The sequence below is a fragment of the Piliocolobus tephrosceles genome, chromosome 4, assembly GCF_002776525.5.
Source record: "Piliocolobus tephrosceles isolate RC106 chromosome 4, ASM277652v3, whole genome shotgun sequence".
Taxonomy (NCBI): Eukaryota; Metazoa; Chordata; class Mammalia; order Primates; family Cercopithecidae; genus Piliocolobus; species Piliocolobus tephrosceles.
Window position 1 is genome coordinate 59,537,640 of NC_045437.1, and position 23,772 is coordinate 59,561,411.

Here is a 23,772-nt window from a genome sequence, read left to right on the forward strand (position 1 = left end):
TTTCACTTGGTGGGATGATGTGTCAAGAGAATGCCTGAGGTTTCCTCTGTCCGTTAACGGGCCAGTCGTGAGTCACAGTCTGAACATGAGGAAATGTTCATTTACTTTTTCATAGTCATGGCAATGAGACGTTTTTGTGCCCAAACTACTATCCTCACCTAAAGTCCGTGTTAAAAAGGTTATTTTCTGCCACAGGCAGGGAGCAGAATGTCAAGATCCAATTCCAATCCCTCCATCATCACTTGGATAGCCTCAGGAAGCTGAGGTTTTACAGCTGCCTGGAACCCACATGCTTCATGTGATGTACAGCAGCACTGTTAATTAGCTGTTTCAGGATTCTTAATGCCCTATGGCTTTGGAAACACTTGTTAGCTCGCAGAGGGAGGGGAAGAGCTGGAAGCAATTGGACTACAGCCTGAATTTATTGTAATTCAATTCAGTAACCACCTTATCTTTCTAAATCCCTGTTTAGAATATGTTGAAAATTATGGTTGATTTAAGTTGTTCTCAGTGACGCATCCTGAGAGAAGAGGGAGATTACAGTTCAAGGTTTTCTGAAGCCACAGAAATGGGAAATGCTGCAGAAAGAACTGATCGATGGAACTTTCCAGACACATGTATGCAATTGTCTGAAGGCTAGAAAATAGATGCCGGGGATGGGGAGGGGGAGGCCAGCTGATGTGGAAAGGCTTGTGTAGAGTGCCCACGAGTCTGCATTTCCATTCTCCTACCAGAAGAAACACTGCCAGCTCCCCCCACCCTCACCCCCAATTGTTCTCACTGCAGAGAGCTGGCACTCAACAAACTCGTAATTTTTCTCAGTGTAGTTCTCATGACATAACCTGACCAACCACATGAAACCTAATAAAGAAAACAGCCGTTGCCACTGGCAACAAATGCAGGAGTTGCATCACAAGTAAACCACGTACTTTACTTCACAAAGTCGAACATTACAGTAAAACCTGCAAAAACGTGGTCCCATCCTTTGGTATGGATGAGATATCAGTTTACAAAACCTTCACTGGAAAGTCCATATCAAAGTTTTAAAAATGCATGCAAAAGCCAATTGTGTTGACATCTTTCTTATCAGAGGTATCGCAACTTATTTTTTCTAGAGGTAGTTCATAAAAGAGCCACTTGTCTGTCCACTAATCATGTACATAACATCCCCTTCCTCATCTTCATCCTCTGAAGTAACACCAACAGGTGAAAGGGTGTTTCAGTAGCTCACCATTCTTGACTGTTTTGTAATGGGTCAGATTCTCTTCTGAGTAGTAGGAGAGGTCAGAGATCCAGATTTGTATATCTTGGTGCTTTTTCCACTAATATATTCCTAGAACCTAGTGGGTGTGCAATAAATGTTAGCTGTATGAATGAGTTAGTGAATCAATGAATGAAGTGTTCATTTTTAGAAATATTATGGTCAGGATTTTACTAGGAGAAACATTTGCTTATAATCACAAATGAAAGCTAGGTTTACTCAAAATCGGGGATACTAAATAGTCTTTCCATTTCCTATACCACAGGTATGCTTGTATTCTTCTTATGTGCTTATGAAAGGAGAGAATGTGGATTAAGTTATAAACTATTTGTACATGTTATTGTATGTGTAAAAATCATGTCAGTTTTGAGGCCAGTATTTCTTTGTATTGAGTAAAATTTTCCTAAAGATTTGCCCATTGTATTAGTTTGTCCTCACATTGCTGATAAAGACATACTCAAGACTGGGTAATTTATAAAGAAAAAGAGGTTTAATGGACTTACACTTCCACGTGGCTGGGGAGGCCTCACGATCATGGTAGAAGGTGAAAGGTATGTTTTACATGGTGGCAGACAAGGAAGAAAATGAGGGGTTCCCCCTGATAAAACCGTCAGCTCTTGTGAGGCTTATTCACTACCATAAGAACAGCATGGGGGAAATTGCCCCCATGATTCAATTATCTCCCACCACGTCCCTCCCACAACACATGGTAAACATGGGAGCTACAATTCAAGATGAGATCTGGGTGGGGACACAGCCAAACCACATCACCCATTTTAAAATATGCTTGATATCAATTTACTGCTGAAAATATAATTTGTATATTCTTTTATATTTTAATGACTAAGATTGTACATGTGTTCCCTCAAAAGAGGCTCTCCAAAATACTACCTAATCCCTATATTAATAACAACCCAAACATGTTTTCAATACTAATATTAAAACAAATTAGCTTAACGAATACAAAAGTTAATGCCTGGTTTACTATCATATGGATTTGAGAGATGCAGGTTTCAATCTGTTCCACACCATGCCCTTCATTATGTTCTTCTGCCAGAGATTTTATTCTTTACTTTTCATTCAATCAAAGAATTGAGAGGAATTTCCGCCTCCTTCTGCATATTTAGAATATTATTTGTACTGACTTTAATCTTTTGCTCCTAATCCATGAATTCCTGAGGCCTTTGATATACATCCATAAATTTGAAAAGCACAGTCCCTTTTAAAAAAATGGAAGTAGCTTTTGGGAATCACAGACATGTACTCTTTGTTCTCTTGGAGAGCTGTGGGTTATGGGAGGGAAATCCTCATCCTGCTTCCTGATATGCAGTCACTTCTTTCTTACACAGATGAGTCCTGAATCCTTTGTGAGCTCAGACAAGTTGGCTGGTTTTATTTATTTTTTTTATTTTTGAGAGTATCTCACTCTGTCACTCAGGCTGGAGTGCAGTGGCCCAATTACCAGCTCACTGCAGCCTTGACCTTCCAGGCTGAAGCCATCCTCCCACCTCAGCTTCCCAAGTAGCTGGGACCACAGGTGCACACCACCACACCCACTAATTTTTTGTAGAGATAGGGTTTCACCATGTTGCCCAGGCTGGTCTTGAACTCCTGATCTCAACCAATTCACCTGCCTTGGCCTCCCAAAGTGCTGGGGTTACAGGTGTGAGCCACCATGCCTGGCCAAGTTGCCTGGTTCTTTACATGGAATGTTAAGGATAACTTTTTAACTGCTTCCAGAATCAATTAAACACAGATAAATACCAACTTATGTTTTGTAAATAAACACATCTGAACTGAATCTTACTCCAATTTAGTTAGAAACTGATATTTTTCCTTTCAAATAAAATGAATGTTTTAGACTAAGGATACCCCAACTGAATTGAAGATTGGTACAGGAGCCTGAGAAAGGAAGTTTAAGAGAGTGAAAGCATTAGAGAAGAGCCAAGATTACGTATCCCAGAGAAGGAAAGAAGTATTACCTACCATTACTTTAAGGGACTGTGCTTCCTCACAGTAGCGGAAGACAGATGCTCATTTTTATTCAGGACTGTGTAAAATAAATGACCTTAATTTATAGATGTGAATGCTGGTTTATATCAATATTCCTCAACGTGGGATGGCTCCCAATCTTGACTACACATGGGAATCATTGATTCCCATGTGCCTGGGTCACAGCCTGAGAGATTCTTATTTATCTGGTCTGGGGTGGTGTGGCCTAGGCACTGAAATTTATAAAATTCTCCAGGTGATTCTAATAGGCAGCCAAGGTTAAGAATGCAGCTGTACAGCTGTAGATGGAGGAATACCAAAACCAGGCCTTCTGCTAATGTCTGAGCTTCTCCTCATTTTAGTTTCTGTGATGTGTTCAGACATTGTTTCTAGAATCTCCTGGTTAATATGAGTTATAGTCCATTGGATGGAGTACTATATTAACACATCCATACTAACATAGTTTGGAAGGGGCCAGTATGCAAAGGGAAGTGGACGGAGGAAGAGAAGGAAATGGTAAAGTCCAAAGCGTGGGTGAAGGGGCGCCAATAGAAACCCACAGAGCAAAAAGGAGATGTTGGGTCATCATATTCTATTACATAAATTGGATTTACATTTCCTTGTCTTTCATCCCTGGTCTTTACTCCCACAAGTCTCCAAATACAGTCATAAAATTCTCATGAGTTGTTACAGCAAAATTGCTTATCATTTACTATTTCTTAAATGAATGAATACATTGTATTACTTTGACAGAAAGGATGCTGCTGAGTATTATATGTAATGTATACTAGTAAGGTAGACAGGACCATTAGTCCTTTAAATTCCTTTACAATTCCAAAAGTCTGTGATTCTGATCTTCCTGGTCTTGCAACTCTAGAAAAAGTGGTAATCACTAGAGTAGGCTATTTATGGGCCTATGAGATAGTGAAACATGCTATTAAGACAAAATGAGAGACTTCCTTCTCTGAAATGTTCCATATAAAAGTAATATATGGCTTAAGTATCCAGCAGCTCATGTAATCTCTCCATGTCAGTATCTTTTATGGGGAATTATTTAAGCAAACATTTATTGAACACTTATGTGCTACACTAAAATCCCAGATTTGTCAAGTTCCCTTTTAAAAAGTGGGTACTAAGCCTAAGAAAGGTATTAGCAATACTTGTATCTGAAAAGACCTCACATCTAGAAACTATAAGAAACTTCTAAAAAACAATCAAAACAATACAGTTCTTAGAAAATCACAAAGGAACAGGTTTTTCAGACTCAAGGATGTCTATATGGTGAAAAAGCAGCAGTATTTTAGAGTTGGTCTGAACTGACTCACAGGCACCTATTTTTAAATGTTCAGAAATTTGTTAAGCAAAGTGTTAATGCATCAATTATTTAAAGTTTAATTATATAAACTTTCAATTAAATTATCTGAAAAACATAATACATACTCAAAACTCTCATCCCTTTCTAAGTGTTTTACTACATTCTGTTATCTATGTTTGTAAGGTTGTTTATTGCATCTGTATGGTGGAAACACTATATAAAATGACATGTTACTTTGCATCTCTACCCAACTCCACATAGGCTGATGCAATGTTGGTAGCTTAAAATCAGCTTTAGTAGAGGTATTTATACCATGGAAATCAGCATATGCCACAAATCAGGAATTGATTTTTTTTTTTTTTTTGAGATGGAGTCTCGCTCTGTTGCCCAGACTAGAGTGTAGTGGCCGATCTTGGCTCACTGCAATCTCCGCCTCCCGGATTTAAGTGATTCTCTGCCTCAGCCTCCCTAGTAGCTGGGATTATAGGTTGGGATTATATACACCACCACGCCTGGCTTATATTTGCAATTTTAGTAGAGACGAGGTTCACCATCTTGGCCAGGCCAGTCTTGAACTCCTGACCTCGTGATTCAGCCGCCTTGGCCTCCCAAAGTATTGGGATTACAGGCATGGGCCACTGCAGCCGGCCCAGGAATTGAGTTTTGGTTTAATGTTGTTGACTGTCTAGAAACTGATTAAGAAAATGTTATTAAAGTTGTGCATCATGTCTGCAACCACCAAATTGTAAATAGCACAAAAAATTTGAGGAAACAATCTTCTAGACTTTCCAGATGCAGCAAAGAAATTGCCTTGTTCCTTGAGTAAAATTCCAACATACATTTTTATTGTTTCATTTTTGTCTTACTTAACCACTAAGTAAGACATAGTTCCTACATAAACCAGTCATGTAGGAATTATACTCCTTTTTTAGTTACAGCTTTAGTTTGATTACCTTTGTGGTCTTCTCTTCTGTCACCGTCACTTTTTTTTTTTTTTTGAGAAGGAGGTTCACTCTTGTTGCCCAGGCTGGAGTGCAGTGGTGCGACCTCGGCTCACCACAATCTCTGCCTCCCAAGTTCAAGCGATTCTCCTGCCTCAGCCTTCCGAGTAGCTGGGATTACAGGCACCTGCCACCACATGTGGCTAATTTTGTATTTTTAGCAGAGACAGGGTTTCACCATGTTGCTCAGGCTGGTCTTGAACTCTTGAACTCAGGTAATCCACTCTCCTTGGCCTCCCAAAGTGTCGGGATTACAGGCGTGAGCCACCGTGCCCGGCTCACCATCACTTTTAGATAAGGAAACTGAGCCCTAGAGAGTGGTTGGCTCACCTCAGGTTCCAGGACAAATATGACTTAGTCAAAACTATACTCCTATTCTTTCATTCACAAAAAACTACTTATCTAAGGATGCTGCAGCAACACTGCTGTCAGGCCAGAATTTATTAAGTTTACGGCTCAGCCCTTATCTATAGACCATTGATTTTGCTCAAGGAAAAAGTTACACAAACTAGCGACAGAGTCCTCACCAGGCATTACAAATTCTACACTGATGTGTAAAACAGTGACTAGGCATGAAGAATACATGCTTAGCACAATCTATCTTCATGATAGGAAAAGCAATTTAAAACATATTTTACTGAGTAGTGCCAGAACATTACCGAAAAAGAAAGTTAATGCTTTTTCCTTCTCAAAAGCCTTCTATAATGTATAGGCATTATCATATTATAGAGACTCCTGGGAAATGCTTGATCAATTAAAATTGTTAGAGAGCTAAAATTGAACATTGACTCAGAAGCAATGTGAAATACATCTTCCCACTTCTGTCAATGTTAACGGTAGCCACTGATGCTTTTTTTTTTTTTTTTTTGCTACGGAGTATTGCTCTGTCTTCCAGGCTGGAGTGCAGTGGTGAGATCTCTGCCTCCTGGGTTCAGGCAATTCTCCTGCCTTAGCCTCCTGAGTAGCTAGGATTACTGGTGCCTGCCACCACATCCAGCTAATTTTTAAATATTTTTAGTAGAGACGGGGTTTCACCATGTTGGCCAGACTGATCTTGAACTCCTCACCTCAGGTGATCCACCAGCCTTGGCCTCTCAGAGTGCTGGATTACAGGCGTGAGCCACCGCGCCGGGCTCTCTGATGCTCTTCTTAATTTCTTCTGCTTAAGAAATAGAAAGTATTCTCGAGGGAAAAAAGGCATTGACAACTAGTACAGGGAAATTGATGGCAACATAAGGCTGTTTGAGGAAAAAACGTGGGATCTCAAAGACTGTTGGTGGGAGTGTAAATTAAATAATCTACTTTGGAGAACAATTTGCCAGTTTCTATTAAAATTTAAAATTGCTGATATCTTATCACCTAACAATCCTACTTCTAAGTATCTATTATTAAAAAAAATACTTGGCATGTATTCCCAATGAGTTTTGCCAGAGTGTTCTTTGTAATAGTCAACAGCTGGAAACCTGAATGCCCTCCAGTAGGGATATGGCTAAATGAAGAATGAAATAACCATACTTTTGAATACTGTGCGACAGTTAAAAATAGCAAGAGAGATCTTTGTTGAGTGAAAAAATAAATTGCTGATTGATCATTAAACATAACACTATGTTTTTAAGAAGCCTCAGAAAACAGTAATATATGATCCTATAGGCATAAAATTATTTATGATATCACAGAGGTCTAGAATTTATTGTCCACTACAGTAGCCACTAGCCACATGATGCTATTTAAATTTACATAAATAAAACAAATAAAAAAAATTCATTTCTCAATTCTATGAATCTTATTTCAAGTTCTAATAGCAACATTTGGATGGTGGCCACTGTGACAGAGAGTGGAGATCTAGAAGAATAAACACAACTGATAACAGAGTTACCTGGGGGAAGGTTGAGTTTTGGGATGGTGGTCTACAGAAATTTTAGAGTTCTGCAGAACTTTTAACATTTTTACAATGAGAACATATCATATATTATCTAGCTAATTTAAAACAAATACATTGTTAAAATGAAAAGCATGCCTAGCAACAGTTTTTTTTTTTTTTTTTTCTGAGACAGAGTCTTGCTCTGTTGCCCAGGCTGGAGTGCAGCGGTGTAATCTTTGCTCACTGCAACCTCCACTTCCTGGGTCCAAGAGATTCTCATGCCTCAGCCTCCCAAGTAGCTGGGATTACAGCATGTGCCACCACACCCAGCTAATTTTTGTATTTTTAATAGAAACGGGGTTTCGTCATGTTGGCCAGTCTGGTCTCAAATTCCTGACCTCAGGTGATTCGCCCAACTTGGCCTCCCAAAGTGCTGGGATTACAAGCGTGAGATACTGCACTGGCCTAGCCAAAGGATTTCTAAAACAATGTAGAATTTTAGTAGCTAGATCAGTGTAAATTGATTTGAACACCCTATCTTTTTAGCCCGTTAACTATCTAAAATCATAAAAAATAGTAAAACAAACAGTGCAAAATCATTTCCTCGTTCCTTTTCTACCCATGTTGAGTGTCTATTGAACACTTACTATAGTCCCAGCATTTAAAGTACAAGAATCATGAGGCAACTGCTCTTTAGACTGAATTGTTTTCACCAGGAGTATATCAAGAGGATTTCTTTGTTGTAGGTTGATTTCCCTTATGACTGATTAAATAATTACTAGTTGGCTTATGCAATGTTTATATAATTACAGAATATAAATGGTGGCTATTAGCCTAAGTAGAATATATACCTTTATAATATTTGTGTAACCTTCATTTGTATTTTACTAGAGCTTAAAACAATAATTTCAGAAAGAAATTCAAATTGATATTCATAATTTAGCAACCATTTGAGCACTTCCAGGTCAGAATAACTTCTTGGGAAGCCCCAGAAAGAAAAGCATATACCTGCTTTTATAGTTATCCATAGATTGACTATAAGGCTAGTTGTATTGAGTTGGCGGATGCATACTTTCTTAATTCTTTAGATAATAGGTCAATAGTGTGGTAGTGAATCTTGATGGTAAATGTCCTTTTCATGTTTCATACTGCACAGTAGACTAGACTGAAAGTCCCAGGAGACTGTGAGTGTAGCAAAGAATGAATCTTGTATCCCTAGATACACAAAGACCATGCCTTCACTAGACCCACAGAACCTAACACATAGAATGTCTTATTAAATGCTTGTAGAATGATTAAATAAATTACATTCAAGAAACAGTCTATAAGTCTTAAAGTTTACCTTTCAATTATGTAATTATTACTTTTAATTTATAATTTATAAACAGACATAGATATTCACCACACTTGCAAAAGAGTTTATTTCAACTTCCAAGTCTTTTTTGTCTCATCTTAAAAGTTTGGATTTAATATAGCAAAGTTTGCTTCTAGAATGGAATCTTTTAGAGGGTACATGCTCTTTTGAAAAAAACAGTTTATGATTTTATTATGTAATATTGTTATATAATTAAAGTTATTTTAGAAATTGTATGATTTATTAAAATATCAGCAGTGAATTTAAACATTACACAAATGCCTGAATATAAAGAAATAGAATCACCTGTGTCCAAGTTAATTGCCTTCTTTTGCTGTATTCATTAGCCATCAATCCCTACATACTCTAAGGCCAAGATACACATGGAGCAATCTATGGACCGGCAATAGCATCCCATGGGAGCTTTGGAACGGCAGGATCTCGAGCCTCACCCCAGATGCACTGAATCAGAATCTTTATGTTAGCATAGTCTCCAGGTGATTTGTAGGTCCATCAGCGTTTGAAGAGCATCTGTCTGGCCTTCAGTTGCCTTTATGCATCTTCTCACCAACAGTGCCATCTAGTCTAATATATTTCTGTCCCGTTAGTTTGTCCACAGCCTCCCAACAGGCTGCTGTCCAAAATGCTGTCATTTAGACTCATGGTCCCATCCCTCTCATAGTCTTTGCTACGGTTATGTCTTTTACATTTGGAGATACACCAATTGCAGAGGAGGGTGAAATTAGCCTGAGAGCGGGACCATAACAATAACCTGATTCTAATGGAGGCTATTACCAGGGCAGCCAATACCTGAACTAAGTTATCATTCTGCTGGAAGCATTCCGTTTGGCTGCAGTTCAACAAAAGGAAAAAAGAACGCACACCAGAAAATCAGGAAGGTTTGCATTATCTATCAGCTCTGTTCAAAAGATGTTTGTGGAAAGTCGAGTTAAGGGTTCCTGGAAACATTAATCTCTGGACATGCTGGAGGATGCAGGTGGATTTTGAGCCAGGCAAGTCTGCATTCACAAATCACATTAACATATTAAAAGACGGAGAGATCTTACTCTGAGGAAACCCATTTAGTTGTATTCAACCCAGCTCCGTATATTTTTTAAATCACAAAATGCTTTTTTTTTTTCTCATGAAACATTCATTAAAATTAGGCAAAATTCATCTTTGGTGAGATATGCTTTGTGAAATGTGAGTGGAGAGGTTCCTCTGAAATTGTCTAAAAGGTAACTTAAGCCCTGATGTTTTAGAAAATCTGATTTATTATATAACAGTGAATATACCTATCTGTGTAGTTTCACTATTTTAGAAGTAAAACAACGCTTTGATTTCAAATACTAAATTAACTTAGGCATTGCTCTCCCACTCTGTCTCCCAAACTGTGACTCAGATATCAACACATTTTTTACCTAGTTAGGGAAAAAAGTTTCCCAAGTTTCAGAGCCATAAAACCATCAGCAAGGCACCTACTTATTGCAGCACTCTCTTGTTTTCCATCTTCAATTTCCTAAATATTGAATATCTTGTTTTCCATTTTTCTTCTAAAAGCATTTGTGGTATATAATAACACCACATGCAAGTGGAAGAGACTATATTGACTCAGGATGCACTTGATATTTGTTTTTCTTAAATGACAACGGAAACTCCCAATTCAATTAGGATAAGATTTTTTTAAAGTTATTAGACCTTAGTAAACTTATATGACTTTATACTGGGAAAGTGAGTTCCAGAGAAGTGTAATGAACTTGTTCAACGTGACTTCACTAACTTATTATAAAATGGGGAATACAACTCTGGTTTCTATAATGCCTTCTGTAAAGCATCCCACAGAAACATCTAGGTTTCAGAAGATTCCTTATAGTTAGGTATGAAAAATGTTATTTCTGAAAATATGATTTGCTCATGAGAAATCATTGTTTAGATATGTTTAACTTTAGAAAAAATGTCCAACTATAATTAAAATTCTGTGAATTATAGACATGTTCAGAAAATACACTGTCTCATAGAAACCATATTCAAAAAACAGAATGACTGAAACATGTTATGTATGGGGATCAGAGGGAAGTGATCCAGTTATATTATACTAATTTGAGAAAGACTCTAAAAAAATCCTTTCTTGGGGGCTGGTCGGGGGTGGGTACAGCGAATGAAAGAGAAAGATAAGGAAATGTATTCCTTGGTGGTGAGTTTTGAATACATCACTATTGTGCTATATTCCTCTGAATTTAGGATACATGTTGGATTTTGTTCTTTATCGTGTCTGTTACGTGGACAAAGACAACACATATTTGTTTCTTCTTGTCAACTTTCATCATGCACAAGGACTCTGAAGTTCCACCCGAGATCTTTTGGGCACTAAATGTCTGATGTTTGTAATACAATGAACGATTTTGGGGAGTTTGGAAATCTTTTGGTTATGACCTTGAGGATTAGAGATCATTTGGTGTGGATGACTTTGAGGAAGTTATTTAATTGTTTTTTGTATGTCAGTTTTCTCAAATTTAAAATGTGGGTAATAGTAACCACCTTGTTAGAAGGATTGTAATGATCAAATCACGTAATAATGCAAAGTGCTTATGCTTAGTGCACTAGTGTTTTGCACTTACATCTAGTGATTTTTTTCTCAGTAATTTGATAGGCTAAGGGATGATCTAGTATAGATATGGTGAGGTGTGGGATTTTTTGTTGTTGTTGACAAGTTGTAGACAAAAATGCTTGGTTATTCCTCCCACTGAAATAAAACCCAGAAATATAGGGTATTATAATATGTTAAACATTTAGTGGCCATCAAAACTTATTTTCTTTTTTGAAGTTAGAGTAATATTTAGAGAGGGAATTCTGGGGTTTCCTTTTAGCAAAATAATTAGAAGTAATTTCCGTTCATTATTAGAATTTTTAGCATGAGGATATCACGAGGAAAGGGAAGGTTCTTACGTAAGTTGTATTGCAACTTTTCTCCGAAATACAATAAACATGCTGTGTTAAAATTGCTGGTATAAGCGAGGCACAGTGACTCACACCTGTAATCCCAGCACTTTGGGAGGCCAAGGCGGGAGGATCAGTTAAGGTCAGGAGTTTGAAACAAGCCTGGCCAATGTGGTGAACCCTGTCTCTACTAAAAACATGAAAATTAGCCTGGCGTGGTGGTGGATGCCTGTAATCCTAGCTACTCGCTACTTGAGAGGCTGAGGCAGGAGAATCGCTTGAACCCAGAAGGTGGAGGTTGCGGTGAGCTGAGATTGCACCACTGCACTCCAACCTAGACAACAAAGCCAGACTCTGTCTCAAAAAAAGAAAAAAAGGAAAAAAGAAAAAAATTTGCTCTTGTAAGTTGTGTCCTATAAAATGTTAACTTTCCTTTCAAGTGAAATAATGACTTACTATTTCAGCAGAGATCACTCTAACATTAGTTTTAATCTAGGAAAAAAACCCATGTAACTAGATTTGATCCTTTTATTAAAATGAATTGATCTTAGAAGAGCACATCATATGCTCAAAATATACCTCTCATGTAAATCAAGATATATAGCTGTTTTTTTCAATGAAATCTAGATACTCTTTTAAAAAACTGTTTACTGGCTTTTGATGTTTAATTGGGTGGAATGTATAAGAAATACCCGATCAATTTTTGACTTCTCTATTGACTTACAAGCTTATATACAGCCAATAAACAAATTCTTCTAATTCTTGCTTTATTACTCACTTTCTTTCCATTTCTACACAAATTCATATTGAATAGGAAATATTAAAATAAGATCTTTAGAATCCTCCTCTTGCAAATTATAGAACATATTGAAACCAGGTTAAACGTATTTAAGTCTCTTCATATATTGTTTACCCACCTACCATGTAAATTTTACTGATTTTTCCATAGTAAAAAAGTCTAAAAATCCAAAGCATCTTACATCCTCTAAACTACCGATCTTTCCAAACCTATCATTAGTCTTCCATATATACCTTCTTTCAAGACTTAATTCAAGCTCTGCCTTGTTTTTGAGTTATTCTCTGTCTAGATAAATTATTGGTCACTACTTTTAACCCAGGAGGCACCAATTGTTTCTAATATTATTTTGCTTCTTAGTATTTGTTTTCTTTTTTGGGAGAGTTTTGTTTATATTCCCTTCTAAAGTAGATATTTTACTTTTTTGGAAATCTCTGCCTGCTAGCCCAGTACCTAATAAAAGGTCAATGATGATGATAATGAGCATTATGATGATAATTTGAAAAACCATGTTCTATAGTTCAGATGTACTTTTAGATAAGGGGATGATATAATTTTATCATCAAAATTTATAATGAAAATATGATAAAAAATTAAGATGAAATAATTTTAGAATATATTTTGTGGCTAAGTGGAAAACTATCATGGAGTTTAATTAAAATTTCTTCATATCAAAAGAGGACAGGTACATAGATGAGAAAAAAACATAAAAACAAAAAACATCTCAGGAATTCCACCTTCAGCTGCCCTTACTTGAATGAATACCATGCCTCGGAAAGAACTTCATGAATTGGCAGGCTTTACAGGTCGACACGGTGTATATTCTGAAAGTAGCCAAGGGCAAAATTTAGTGTTAACTAGATCAAGAACTCAGGGGACTCAGGTGTCTACTGTTTTCCATAGAAATAACCATAATCAATTTTAAATACTCGATCTGCTTTCCTTTTGGGTTTGTATAATGTAGAGTCAAAATAGAAGCTCTGGCACCTCATAGACACAGATTTAAATCCCATTTATGCCACTGGTAAACTCCATGACCTTTGGCAAGTTATTTAACCTCCTTATGCCCTCGTCTCTAAAATCACAGTGCAAAAACAACACCCTAAGTGTGATTTCAAGGATTAAGGGAAATAAAATGCAAAGTTCCTGGTACATAATTGATATCTACTAAGCGTGAATTTCTATAAGTTCCTTGTATCACATAGTGTTAGATTTTTATTTACTGGGTGGTTATTCTGTACCAGGCACTCTCCTGAACACTTTATATCATGGGGATTAACACATTTAATCCTTGTAGTATTCTTATGCAATAGCTACTATCATTATCATCCTCATTATTATTGTCCTATTTCACAGATCTGGAACTGAGCCACTGAAAAGTAAAGTAACACAACTAGTAAGTAGTACTTCTGGGATTCAAAATAAACCTTTCATTTCTAAAATTAACCCATATCTTTTTATCCAGTAGACAATATAACCTCTCCCACTACCAAGTCATTTCCATGGACCATATCTTATGGGCAATTTGAAAGCAATCTCCTTTTAACCCTTCTTTATCGAATTAGAACACGGTTTGGAGAAGCATACAATGTTTCCATAGCTGAGTATAAATCATTTCTTCCATTCTTTTGAATGAGCCACATCATTGCTCCCTTTCCATTGTGGGAAATCCAGCCTTGCTTATTCTTACCTAGACAAAAGCACACTTTTTGTCCCAGAACCTGTGCAAATCTCATCTTCTTTGTTACCACCTACAAATGATTAATGAGACAAAACATTTTCAAGGATTCCAAATAATCAAAAAAAAAAAAACCCACAAATTGAAAATCCACAAAGAGGTGTCTAGGAAAACTTTTATGAAGTTAAGAGATGTTATCTGTTTTTCTAGGTGTGGGTGACTTTATCAAAACATTTCACCCACTTTCAAATTTCCACTTGTTAAAACCTGAGGCCTTATTTGGCTGTCACTTACAGTACAGTGTTTTTCAGGCAAGTTCCTGACAGCTCATTTTAAAGAGATTTTGTGAAAAACCCAAGCTGTGGAGTGCTCCTGTTGGAAGAAAGCCCTCTGACCCTCTGCCTTAACATAAGAAAAAGTTTCCAGTCTGTCCAAACCTCACCCACCTTTGGTTATCTTCGGAACCTTACAATTTGTGTTTCCTAAGGCAGCGATTTTCAAGCATGACTTTGAAACACTGCAGGCTTTTTCAAGTTATTTCAAGGACTGGCCAAGAATTCTCAAAACAAAATTAATTTTGTATTTTTAAAAAGCAGAATGCATATCATATATCATTTGGCAGATTCAGGAGGGTAATGGGAAGTGTTAGAAAATTGAATCAATAACAGTAATGGATATGGGGACCTGTAAAGAAACTCCTAATCCTGCTTCATTACTTTTAATGGCAAAAACCATAATTACTTTTGCACCAACCAAATACACTGAAATCCTTTAACATACACCAAAGCAATGGGAGATCTGCAGAATGCTTTTGTCCATGTTTAACCATAATGATCAGTGCATTTTGAATAGAATATTGTTATATCTACTATTTAGCTTAATTGTGATCATTAACAAAGTGCCCAAACTCTCTGAACATTCTACATGGCATACTATTTATGAGAAGATCAGCATGTAAGTAGTTTACTCTTCCTAAGTTTTTCTACAAGGTCGCTGAAAGTGAGAACTAGAACCCAGGATCCCTTGAACTCAATGAATTTCCCAATTATTGACCATATCATTCTTAGAATCATCTCTTCCTTTACTCGGTCACTAGAGTCACTTTTCTCTACTTAGAGCCAGACATTTAAATATCTCCAGCCTCCAGGATCTCATCTGGATACTTGGGCTACACGTTTCCATGTCAATCATTTTGCACTTGTCATTTATCCTATTAGACTATAAGCTCCCCGAGGGCAGATATAGAGATATAGTATCAAGCGTATCTATTTATTTATTTATTTACTTATTTATTTAGAGGCTGGGTCTCACTCTGTCACCCAATCTTGAGTGCACTGGCATGATCATGGCTCACTGCTGCCTCAACTTCCCAGGCTTAAGCAATCCTCCCACCTCAGCCTTCTGAGTAGCACTGGGCCTACAGACGCATGCCACCACACTCAGCTATTTTTTAATGTTTTATAGAGATGGGGTCTCGCTATGTTACCCAGGCTACTCTTGAATTCCTGAGCTCAGGTGATCTTCCTGCCTTGACCTCCTAAAGTGATGGGATTACAGGTGTGAGCCACCACACCTGGCCAAGCTAATCTTTAAATACCCTAGAGCACCCATTATAGTACCTGACAAAAAATAAATGCCCACAAATGTTTGTTGAGTGGAACTGAGTCTTCAGAAACTGGAGATGTTTCCTAAAACAATTTTTTATTTTTATTTTTTTGCCATTTCAGTTTAATACATATTAGTTTTTCTCACTCATCCCATCAACTGAATTTTTTATTTCTTTGAACCTGAACAGGCTTTGTATCTACAGACTGTTGAGCCTTTAATTTTGTTGTTGTTGTTTTGTTTTCCACAAAACTAAAAACATGCACAAATGCATTTTTAATTGTGATTGTACATTCTAGTTTTTCCTCCTAAAGTGCACTTTTTTCTTTTCTTTCTTTCCATCAATTTCTGAACCTTCCCTTCTTAAGCTTTACTTTACCCAGAGTTTCCTCATCACATACACATTTCATTTTCATTGTACTTTCCTATATCTGATTATTTCACTTTCCAGTTGTTCTGGTATCTTTTTCTAAGTATTATCCAATCGTTTCTGTTAAGTTACAAGCTCCTTGAGGGCAAGCATTGCACACCTGTTTTGCACAACTTCTAAGGCCATTGTCAGCCCACTTTATAGAAATATAGTATATATATACAGATAATACACACACATACGCACACACATATTTTGCCACTTAATAATGCAAAGTGATGAGAACTTTTATATTGGTAAAAATTATGAGAATAAGAATAATCATACCCTGATTCTTCAAATTCAAATATTTGTCTAACGTTTTTTGATGAAGTCATAGCACATATGTGTCATTGAATTGTTGTGAGCACACTAACGGGAAAGATGGACCAAGTGGTTGACCCTGTGCTTCTGTGAGTAGAACCTCAGAGTACGTTTTTCTGTAAACACTTAATTGAAACTTACAGTGGAGCAACCAGGGGGCAGGGTGACAGGAGAAACTTTTAAAAATTGACCTAATAGTAATCATAGGAAACAAAAAGAATCATTCTAGTCTCCATTTTTTTTTTTTTTTTTTTTTTTAGGCTTGAGCCACCGCGCCCGGCCAGTTATTGTGTTTTTAAAAAAACATAAAATATTCTTAGACCCTGAGAAATGTGATTCTATTTCAATCCCACATGGTCTGTAGCATCACTAAGCTACTGGGAACTTCCCTATGCAAAGGTTTGAGTTTCTTTCCAAAGCTGTTTAATGTCTGCACTTCTAGTGTACACATAAATGATATTTAACAGGCTTTACCTCATACTTTCTTGTTACAACATTTTTACTTTTTTTCCAATTGCAAAATAATTTCTTTTAAGCTCTGAGTAAATTTGTTGAAGCTCTATTCATCACACATAAAAATCTTACATTAAAAGGCAGTAAAGGAAATCACGAAAAGCTAGATGTATTCCACCCTCTTATACTTGAATACATAAAATTGTATATATCACAAATAGTAATTGAAACTTTAAAATCATTTTTAACTACTCTTATGAAGACAGTCTGTCCTTCTGGAGGGGCATTAGTTTAAATGCAAAGAGAGAACATATATCATTTGTGGGTTTAAATAGTGTTGGTTCTTTGCAAGGGCCGTAATTAATAAGGTTGTAGAACACAACTGCAACCTGTAAAGCGTTCCAATGTGTAGTATTTTGAAACCTTTTGTTTGTTTGGGTTCTAACTAGACAGAGGGAGAAAAAGCAAATTTTATTCTCATGGGATTTGTTTTATGTGGTTCATCAGATTGAGCTTAGTAAGCAGGGAAGCACTTCTTGTGTAGCTAGTGCTTGTTTATTCTTCCCTCATTAAAAAGAGAGAGAGAAAAAAACAAAGGATTGGCAATTTTCTTTTATGAACGTGGACTGTAGGGAGATAAATAGCCCTGCGGGAGAGGAAGGTCAAGTTCAAAGTTTTTCTTTCCTTTGGATTCAGGAATAAGCAAATGGAAAGACAGCCAAACAACCCAGCAGCAGGCATCTGATGGTTAAGCCCTCCCCCCAGGACTTTTTATGTACATAAGCAGCAGAAGTCACTCGAGCAGCTGCGGCGCATTAGTTCCAATAGTTTAACAGGCTGCTTTGTAGCTCGGACAAAGCTGTGCGAGCGCGGTGCTTTCCCTCCATGTTCATTTGCTATGCGAGCTTGTCAGTGATCTTTGGCAGGGGCTTGGGAGAGGAGGGGTGACGTTTAATACGCTTCCGCGGAGGAGTGCGCTCGCCTCCTCTGCACCCAGCCCCAGCTCTACAGAGAGACTGAGGCAGGCGACTGAATGCACTAACAGCAGCAGGCTCCGACCTGCTTCCCTGGACATTTCCCGGACCGTGAGCAAGGGAACCACGTTGCCCTGGATTCTTGCCAACTGTACAAAGTTGACCAGGAAAATGGCTCAACAGACAAGCCCGGACACTTTAACAGTACCTGAAGTGGATAATCCGCATTGTCCAAACCCGTGGCTGAACGAGGACCTTGTGAAATCCTTGCGAGAAAACCTGTTGCAGCACGAGAAGTCCAAGACAGCGAGGAAATCGGTTTCTCCCAAGCTCTCTCCAGTGATCTCTCCGAGAAATTCCCCCAGGCTCCTGCGCAGAATGCTTCTCAGCAGCAACATCCCCAAACAGCGGCGTTTCACGGTGGCACATACATGGTAAGGTTTGCGCAGACCACGCAGAAATGGTGGCCGTTTCCCTTCGGAGATTCCAGCTCCTCGCGCCTTTAATTTTGGGGGTAGGGAGGGAGGACCATCATCATTCCTCACCTGGGATTTCTCGCCAAATAATCTCCCTTAACCATAAATCCCACAAATGTCCAAGTCAGGGCAAGAATCCTGGAGACTGGTACTAGGAGTGGTTGAGGTGGGTGGTTCTCAAAGTTCAATTCCTATTGCAAGTTCCTACAAGAAAATTGGATGCCAGATGTCAAATAAGAATGCAGTTTTACTCCCATACTTACGTGGTGGTTTCTTTGATTTCTTAAACTAATTTCCCTACCAGGTTCCCCAACAGCTGAGGAAAGTAAGGACCAGAAATGAGGGGAGGAAAATCATAATTTACTCTCTTTTCTGCATGATCCCCACTTGAACAGAGACACGTATAGTGTGTGTGTAATGGTGTGTCTTCATAAAGCCCTTCCTCACTCCTGACTTTGATATACAGTATTTATAATCTTAAACATGCCTTTCCAAAGGAACGAAGAAAGGGATTAGGAATTCTACGCAGAAAGTTGCCGGCTGGTACTCGGTAGTACTGTTGTGTTCTTTGAATTTGGATTGTTAGAATATTTTGCCAATCTTTTTATTTTCTTTGTGAATATTTTTATCTTCTTTATAATGGGTGAATTTGTTTCACGCATATGCTTCCATGTATTTTTCTGGAGGATTCTTGATCTTTTCCTGCTCTTGAAAAAGAAAAAATGAAAGAGAAAAACCCAAATATTAAAACAGACCATCGTGTGAGCTTATTTGGAATTTCTACCTAAGCAGAGGCCATTCCAAGCTCTGATCAGTGAGTCCGAGTACCAGGGTCTATGATACACACTTAGATAATTTCAGGTAGTAGTAGTTTCTATGCACTACAGCTACATTTTGATGAGTATAAATTATGATAAAGAAAACAGCATAACAAAAAAGAATGTGTTACTTGAGAAACTATATGACTAAATACTTTTTATACAGTTTTGTCATAACAACCCAAGAGTATGTATATTAGCAATAGGAAAAAAAAAAAAAAAAAAACAAAAGAAAAGCAGAAACAAGGCTTTTAGGAGGAAAGCAGCAAAAAGTAAAAGGAATTAAAATCTAAACTAGTGACAAGACCGTGCTCAGGAATGCATTAATGTTATAGATGAAAGTCAATGACAAAGGAAATAAATGGCATGTCACACCCAAAGACATGTCCAACCTCAAAAATTTGGTTTTAGGTAGCTGGATCTCTGATTGGGAAGTGTTCTTATTGTCCCCCAAGATTTTAACACTTAGATGGCATTTCTGAGTTCGGTAGATATAATGGCCATAAGAGGAATGAGACAAACATTGACTTTTTCTGTCTTAAAGAAATTATTGGGAAATGATGAATTCTCTTTGAGGAAGATTTTATTATTATTATTATTTTATTTTTTTTTTTTGGAAAAAAATTGTGAGCAACAAGCAGTGAATTAAAGAAAGGCATGGATAAACACTGGGAGATGCACTGAAGGAGAAGTTTGGCTCAAGGCCAGGCATCGGGTGCCAGAGTAGGAGAGCTGGCTTGAGTTCCTACGGAGCCAGGACCAGAATTTCCGTGGCCAGTGTCCCTTTTGGTTGCACTGCTTTATCACTGCAGTTCCTAAATTGCACCTATTGCTGAATGAGTGGCCCTCAACTCAGCTGTTTGATTTCAGTCTGAGTGGAGCAACCTAGAGTTCAGCTGGAGGTTATCTGAACTATTTAGACATGTCGGGATGTAAGGAAGGCAGGAAATCCCATGAAAATAGGCTTTTTTCTGACATTTCTGGCACTTCCTTTTCTGGTGCTGTTTGGAAAAACTTCAAGAGTACAATTTCTATCAATATTTCATTTTAGTGTATCAGGTCACAGCCCAGTAAGAAAGGCATAAAGAGAGCAATGGAAACCAGAAATAAAAATCATGGTATCGATTTTCAGTAACTCGGAAGCAGTTTCCCCTATGGACTAAAACCATCAGGCAAGAGAGTTGGAAAGAGGATCTCAAGTTTCCCATATTGGTTGAATGAGCCCCAAGACATTCATAATATCCACAGGCATCTTTTGACAAAAAAATCTTATTTTTGCTTCCACAGTTTGTACTAAGCACTATGGAGAATTTTGAAAATATGTTTCAAATTGTCCTGACATAAATATAAATATATTTGTATCTAATTTGTTGCTACAACAGTGTTCTGCCTCACAGTATTGGTTTCCTGCTCCCAGTATTCCCCTGCATTGGCTATGCATACATTTAATGCCTACTGAGTCTAACATGTTTATTCTGTACCTAATTATTAGAAAGTTGAGCAAGAACCATTTGTTGATTTCCAATAATTTATACCACGGTAGAATAAATCAATAATATTGGAAGGCATCTGTTTTAGCTAAGATAATCTTGCTGTTCTACAGAATATTCTCCAAATCTAATTGGATTGACACAGTGAATTTTTATTTCTTGCTTCTGCTTTTTGCGGAGAGGCAGCCTGCCCTAGCCACTAGGTGCCTCAGGGACCTGGAATTCTACCATCCTGTGGTTCCATTATTTGCAACATGTGATTCCCAAGGTTGCCAGGCTCAGATGAATCAGGAGAAAGACTATGAAAGAGGATGGCATGTGAGAGCTTTTATGAGGCAGGCCTAGAAGTGTACATGTCACTTACACTCGTTTTCTTCTAGCTAGAACTCAGTTCTATGGCCACATCTAACTGCAAAGGAGGCTGGGAAACATAGCTCTGTTCCAAGGCATAAGGTAAAATAGTGCTGGTGGCTAACCTATCTTGGTTATATAGTATGTTAAGGGCTATCTGATTTACCCTGTATGCCATAGTTGAATTCGTAAAATAACATCTGTAATAACAAGTCCTTGAACCTTTTGTCAAACCTCCTTGATGAAGATTATACAGAAGTACTTCTGTTGTTTGACAGCGCTGTTGATTGAAAAGACCTTGCTTCTAAACAGTTGAGGTCTTCTTCCCTGTAACTATCATCCATGGATCCAAGGTCTGCTTTGGGAATCCTACAGCTTGAATTTTTGCTCCCTTCCATTATGAAGCCCTTAAGGCAAGTGGCTTGGAGTAACCCACCAGAGAACCAGGGCCTGTTCGTTCATCTTAGTATACTTATGCTTGGCATGATGGCTGGTCAATGGTGGATGCTTAATAAATGTCTGCTAAACAAATTCATTAATCAGTATTTTAGTGTTCTCATGCTCTTAAAAAAGACTTCTCGGCCGGGCACGGTGGCTCATGCCTGTAATCTTAGCACTTTGGGAGGCCAAGGTGGGTGGATTACGAGGTCAGGAGATGGAGACCATCCTGGCTAACATGGTGAAACCCCATCTCTACTAAAAATACAAAAACTTAGCCGGGTGTGGTGGCAGGCGCCTGTATTCCCAGCTACTTGGGAGACTGAGGCAGGAGAATGGTGTGAACCTGAGAGGCGGGGGCTTGCAGTGAGCCGAGGTCACTCCACTGCACTGCACTCCAGACTGGGAGAGAGCGCGAGACTCCATCTCAAAAAAAAAAAAAAAAAAAAAAAAAAAAAGACTTCTCTTGGGCCAGGCATGGTGGCTTATGCCTATAATCCTAGCACTTTGGGAGGGTGGAGTCCCTGAGCTCAGGAGTTCGAGACCAGCCTAGGCAACATGGTGAAACTCCATCTCTACTAAAAATACAAAAAATTAGCCAGGCATGGTGATGCGTGCCTGTAATCCCAGCTCCACAGGAGGCTGAGGCACAAGAATCACTTGAACTTAGGAGGCGGAGGTTGCAGTGACCCATGATTGTGCCACTGCACTGCAGCCTGGGTGACAGTGAGACTCTGTCTCAAAAAAAAAGAACTTCTCTTTTCCTAAGTAAACATCCTGTTGTTTCATTTCTATATGCTATATTTTATATTTACCAGATTAATCCTGGTAGTTTTTATCTAGACTTCACTTGGGTTTTCATGATCCATTTAAAGAATAGCTACTGAGTTGACACAATACTCTAGGTGTTGTGTCACTCAGAGAGCACTAAAGCAGTTAGAAAAGAGACTAAACTTAAATTCTTACTTTGCATTTAGTAGTTGTGTGACTTTGGTCAAGTTACTTAATGTGTGCTTCAGTTTACCTGCTACTCAGTTTTCTGGGGATAGTATCTATTGGGGGTTGTGGTTTAATTAAATGCAATTATGTATAAATTAAAGTGGTTGCACAGGGCTGGACCCTTAGTGGGTATCATTATAAGTTAGTATTTTTTTTTAAATTATGCACTCTGTGCCCATTATTCCAGCCTTGTTCTGCATAAACCTTTAGGATCATGTTTAAATTTCTGTCAGTCATTTGTGGATGAATTGGAGTGAAGTGAAGGGAATATATGTGAAGAGACAAGAGTTGAAAGAAATGAGTGTATGTCACTTTTATTACTGTAGGAAAGGAGAAGGCAGAAAGGAGAGATACTGCTGAGGCAGAACTGTGGGGTTTGGTGTCTCTTCTCTGCCCGCTGCAAAAATACATCTTTCAAATTCCCGCTTTTCCTAAAAGGTTTCTGCAGTTCTCCCAACTGGAAGTAATCTGTTCCTTCTTTCAAGGAACAGATTTCGGTTGCACCTCTTGTCTCTGATACTCTTAATGCTTATTAGTAATAGTTTTATCACTAGCTAGTATGTGTTGAGCACTGGTTTTGGTCTGGCACTATCTGTTAGGATTAGAACTCTCTTGTGTCTCTGCTTTTCACTAATCTGTTTGACTGCTTTTACTTAATATATAATACTTTGTAGTTCTAGTGATTATAGACATGACTCAGACTTCATCTGGTAGGGGAGTCCCTCTGTCATCAGCAGGAACTACAAAGTCAGTGGAATCTCTGGTGAAGAAAACTTAACTTCCAGTACTAGTTTGTTTCAGGAAAATTGAAATCAGGAAGTTCCTCATATTCTTCAGACTTTTCTCCTCATTTAATTTTAAGAACAGTTTTGGGGTGTTAGACCTAAATAAAGTTTTAGAAGAACAAGGTAGAAATGCTGGTTTTCAGTCTTTGGGAACTTAAAAGTTGCTGTTTAGCCATATTTAAATCATAAAACCTGTTATCTTCACATATTCTTTTAAAAAGTAACTTGTATTGTAATCACTTGTTATAATTTTTTCGTATTTTTATAATACACATCTATATATCCACGACCCAGATTTTTAAAATGCCAAAATTTTATCATTTGCATCAGTTCTTTTATTTTTTTAAGAATAAAATGTTACAGATACCGTCTAAAGCTATCACCCATCCTATTCTTCTTCCTTCCCAGGGGATCCTGAAGTCAGTGTATTCTTCCTTGAATGTCATTATCTTTTA

The 23,772-nt window shown here is 37.9% G+C and overlaps 1 protein-coding gene across 5 annotated transcripts in view; it reads left to right on the forward strand.

The window, feature by feature from the left end:
* The window catches only part of PDE4D (phosphodiesterase 4D), a 1,617,209-nt gene that overhangs the window by 774,302 nt on the left and 819,135 nt on the right, over positions 1 to 23,772 (forward strand). Inside the window, exon 1 of one of the 5 annotated variants that reach the window (XM_026456098.1) lies at positions 17,794 to 18,394. The exons of the other annotated variants lie outside the window; for them this stretch is intronic. Within the exon in view, the coding sequence (XP_026311883.1) occupies positions 18,132 to 18,394 (263 nt within the window). The 5' untranslated portion in view covers positions 17,794 to 18,131. Of the gene's footprint in view, positions 1 to 17,793; positions 18,395 to 23,772 lie in introns of those variants that run through there. 5 annotated transcript variants of the gene reach the window in all.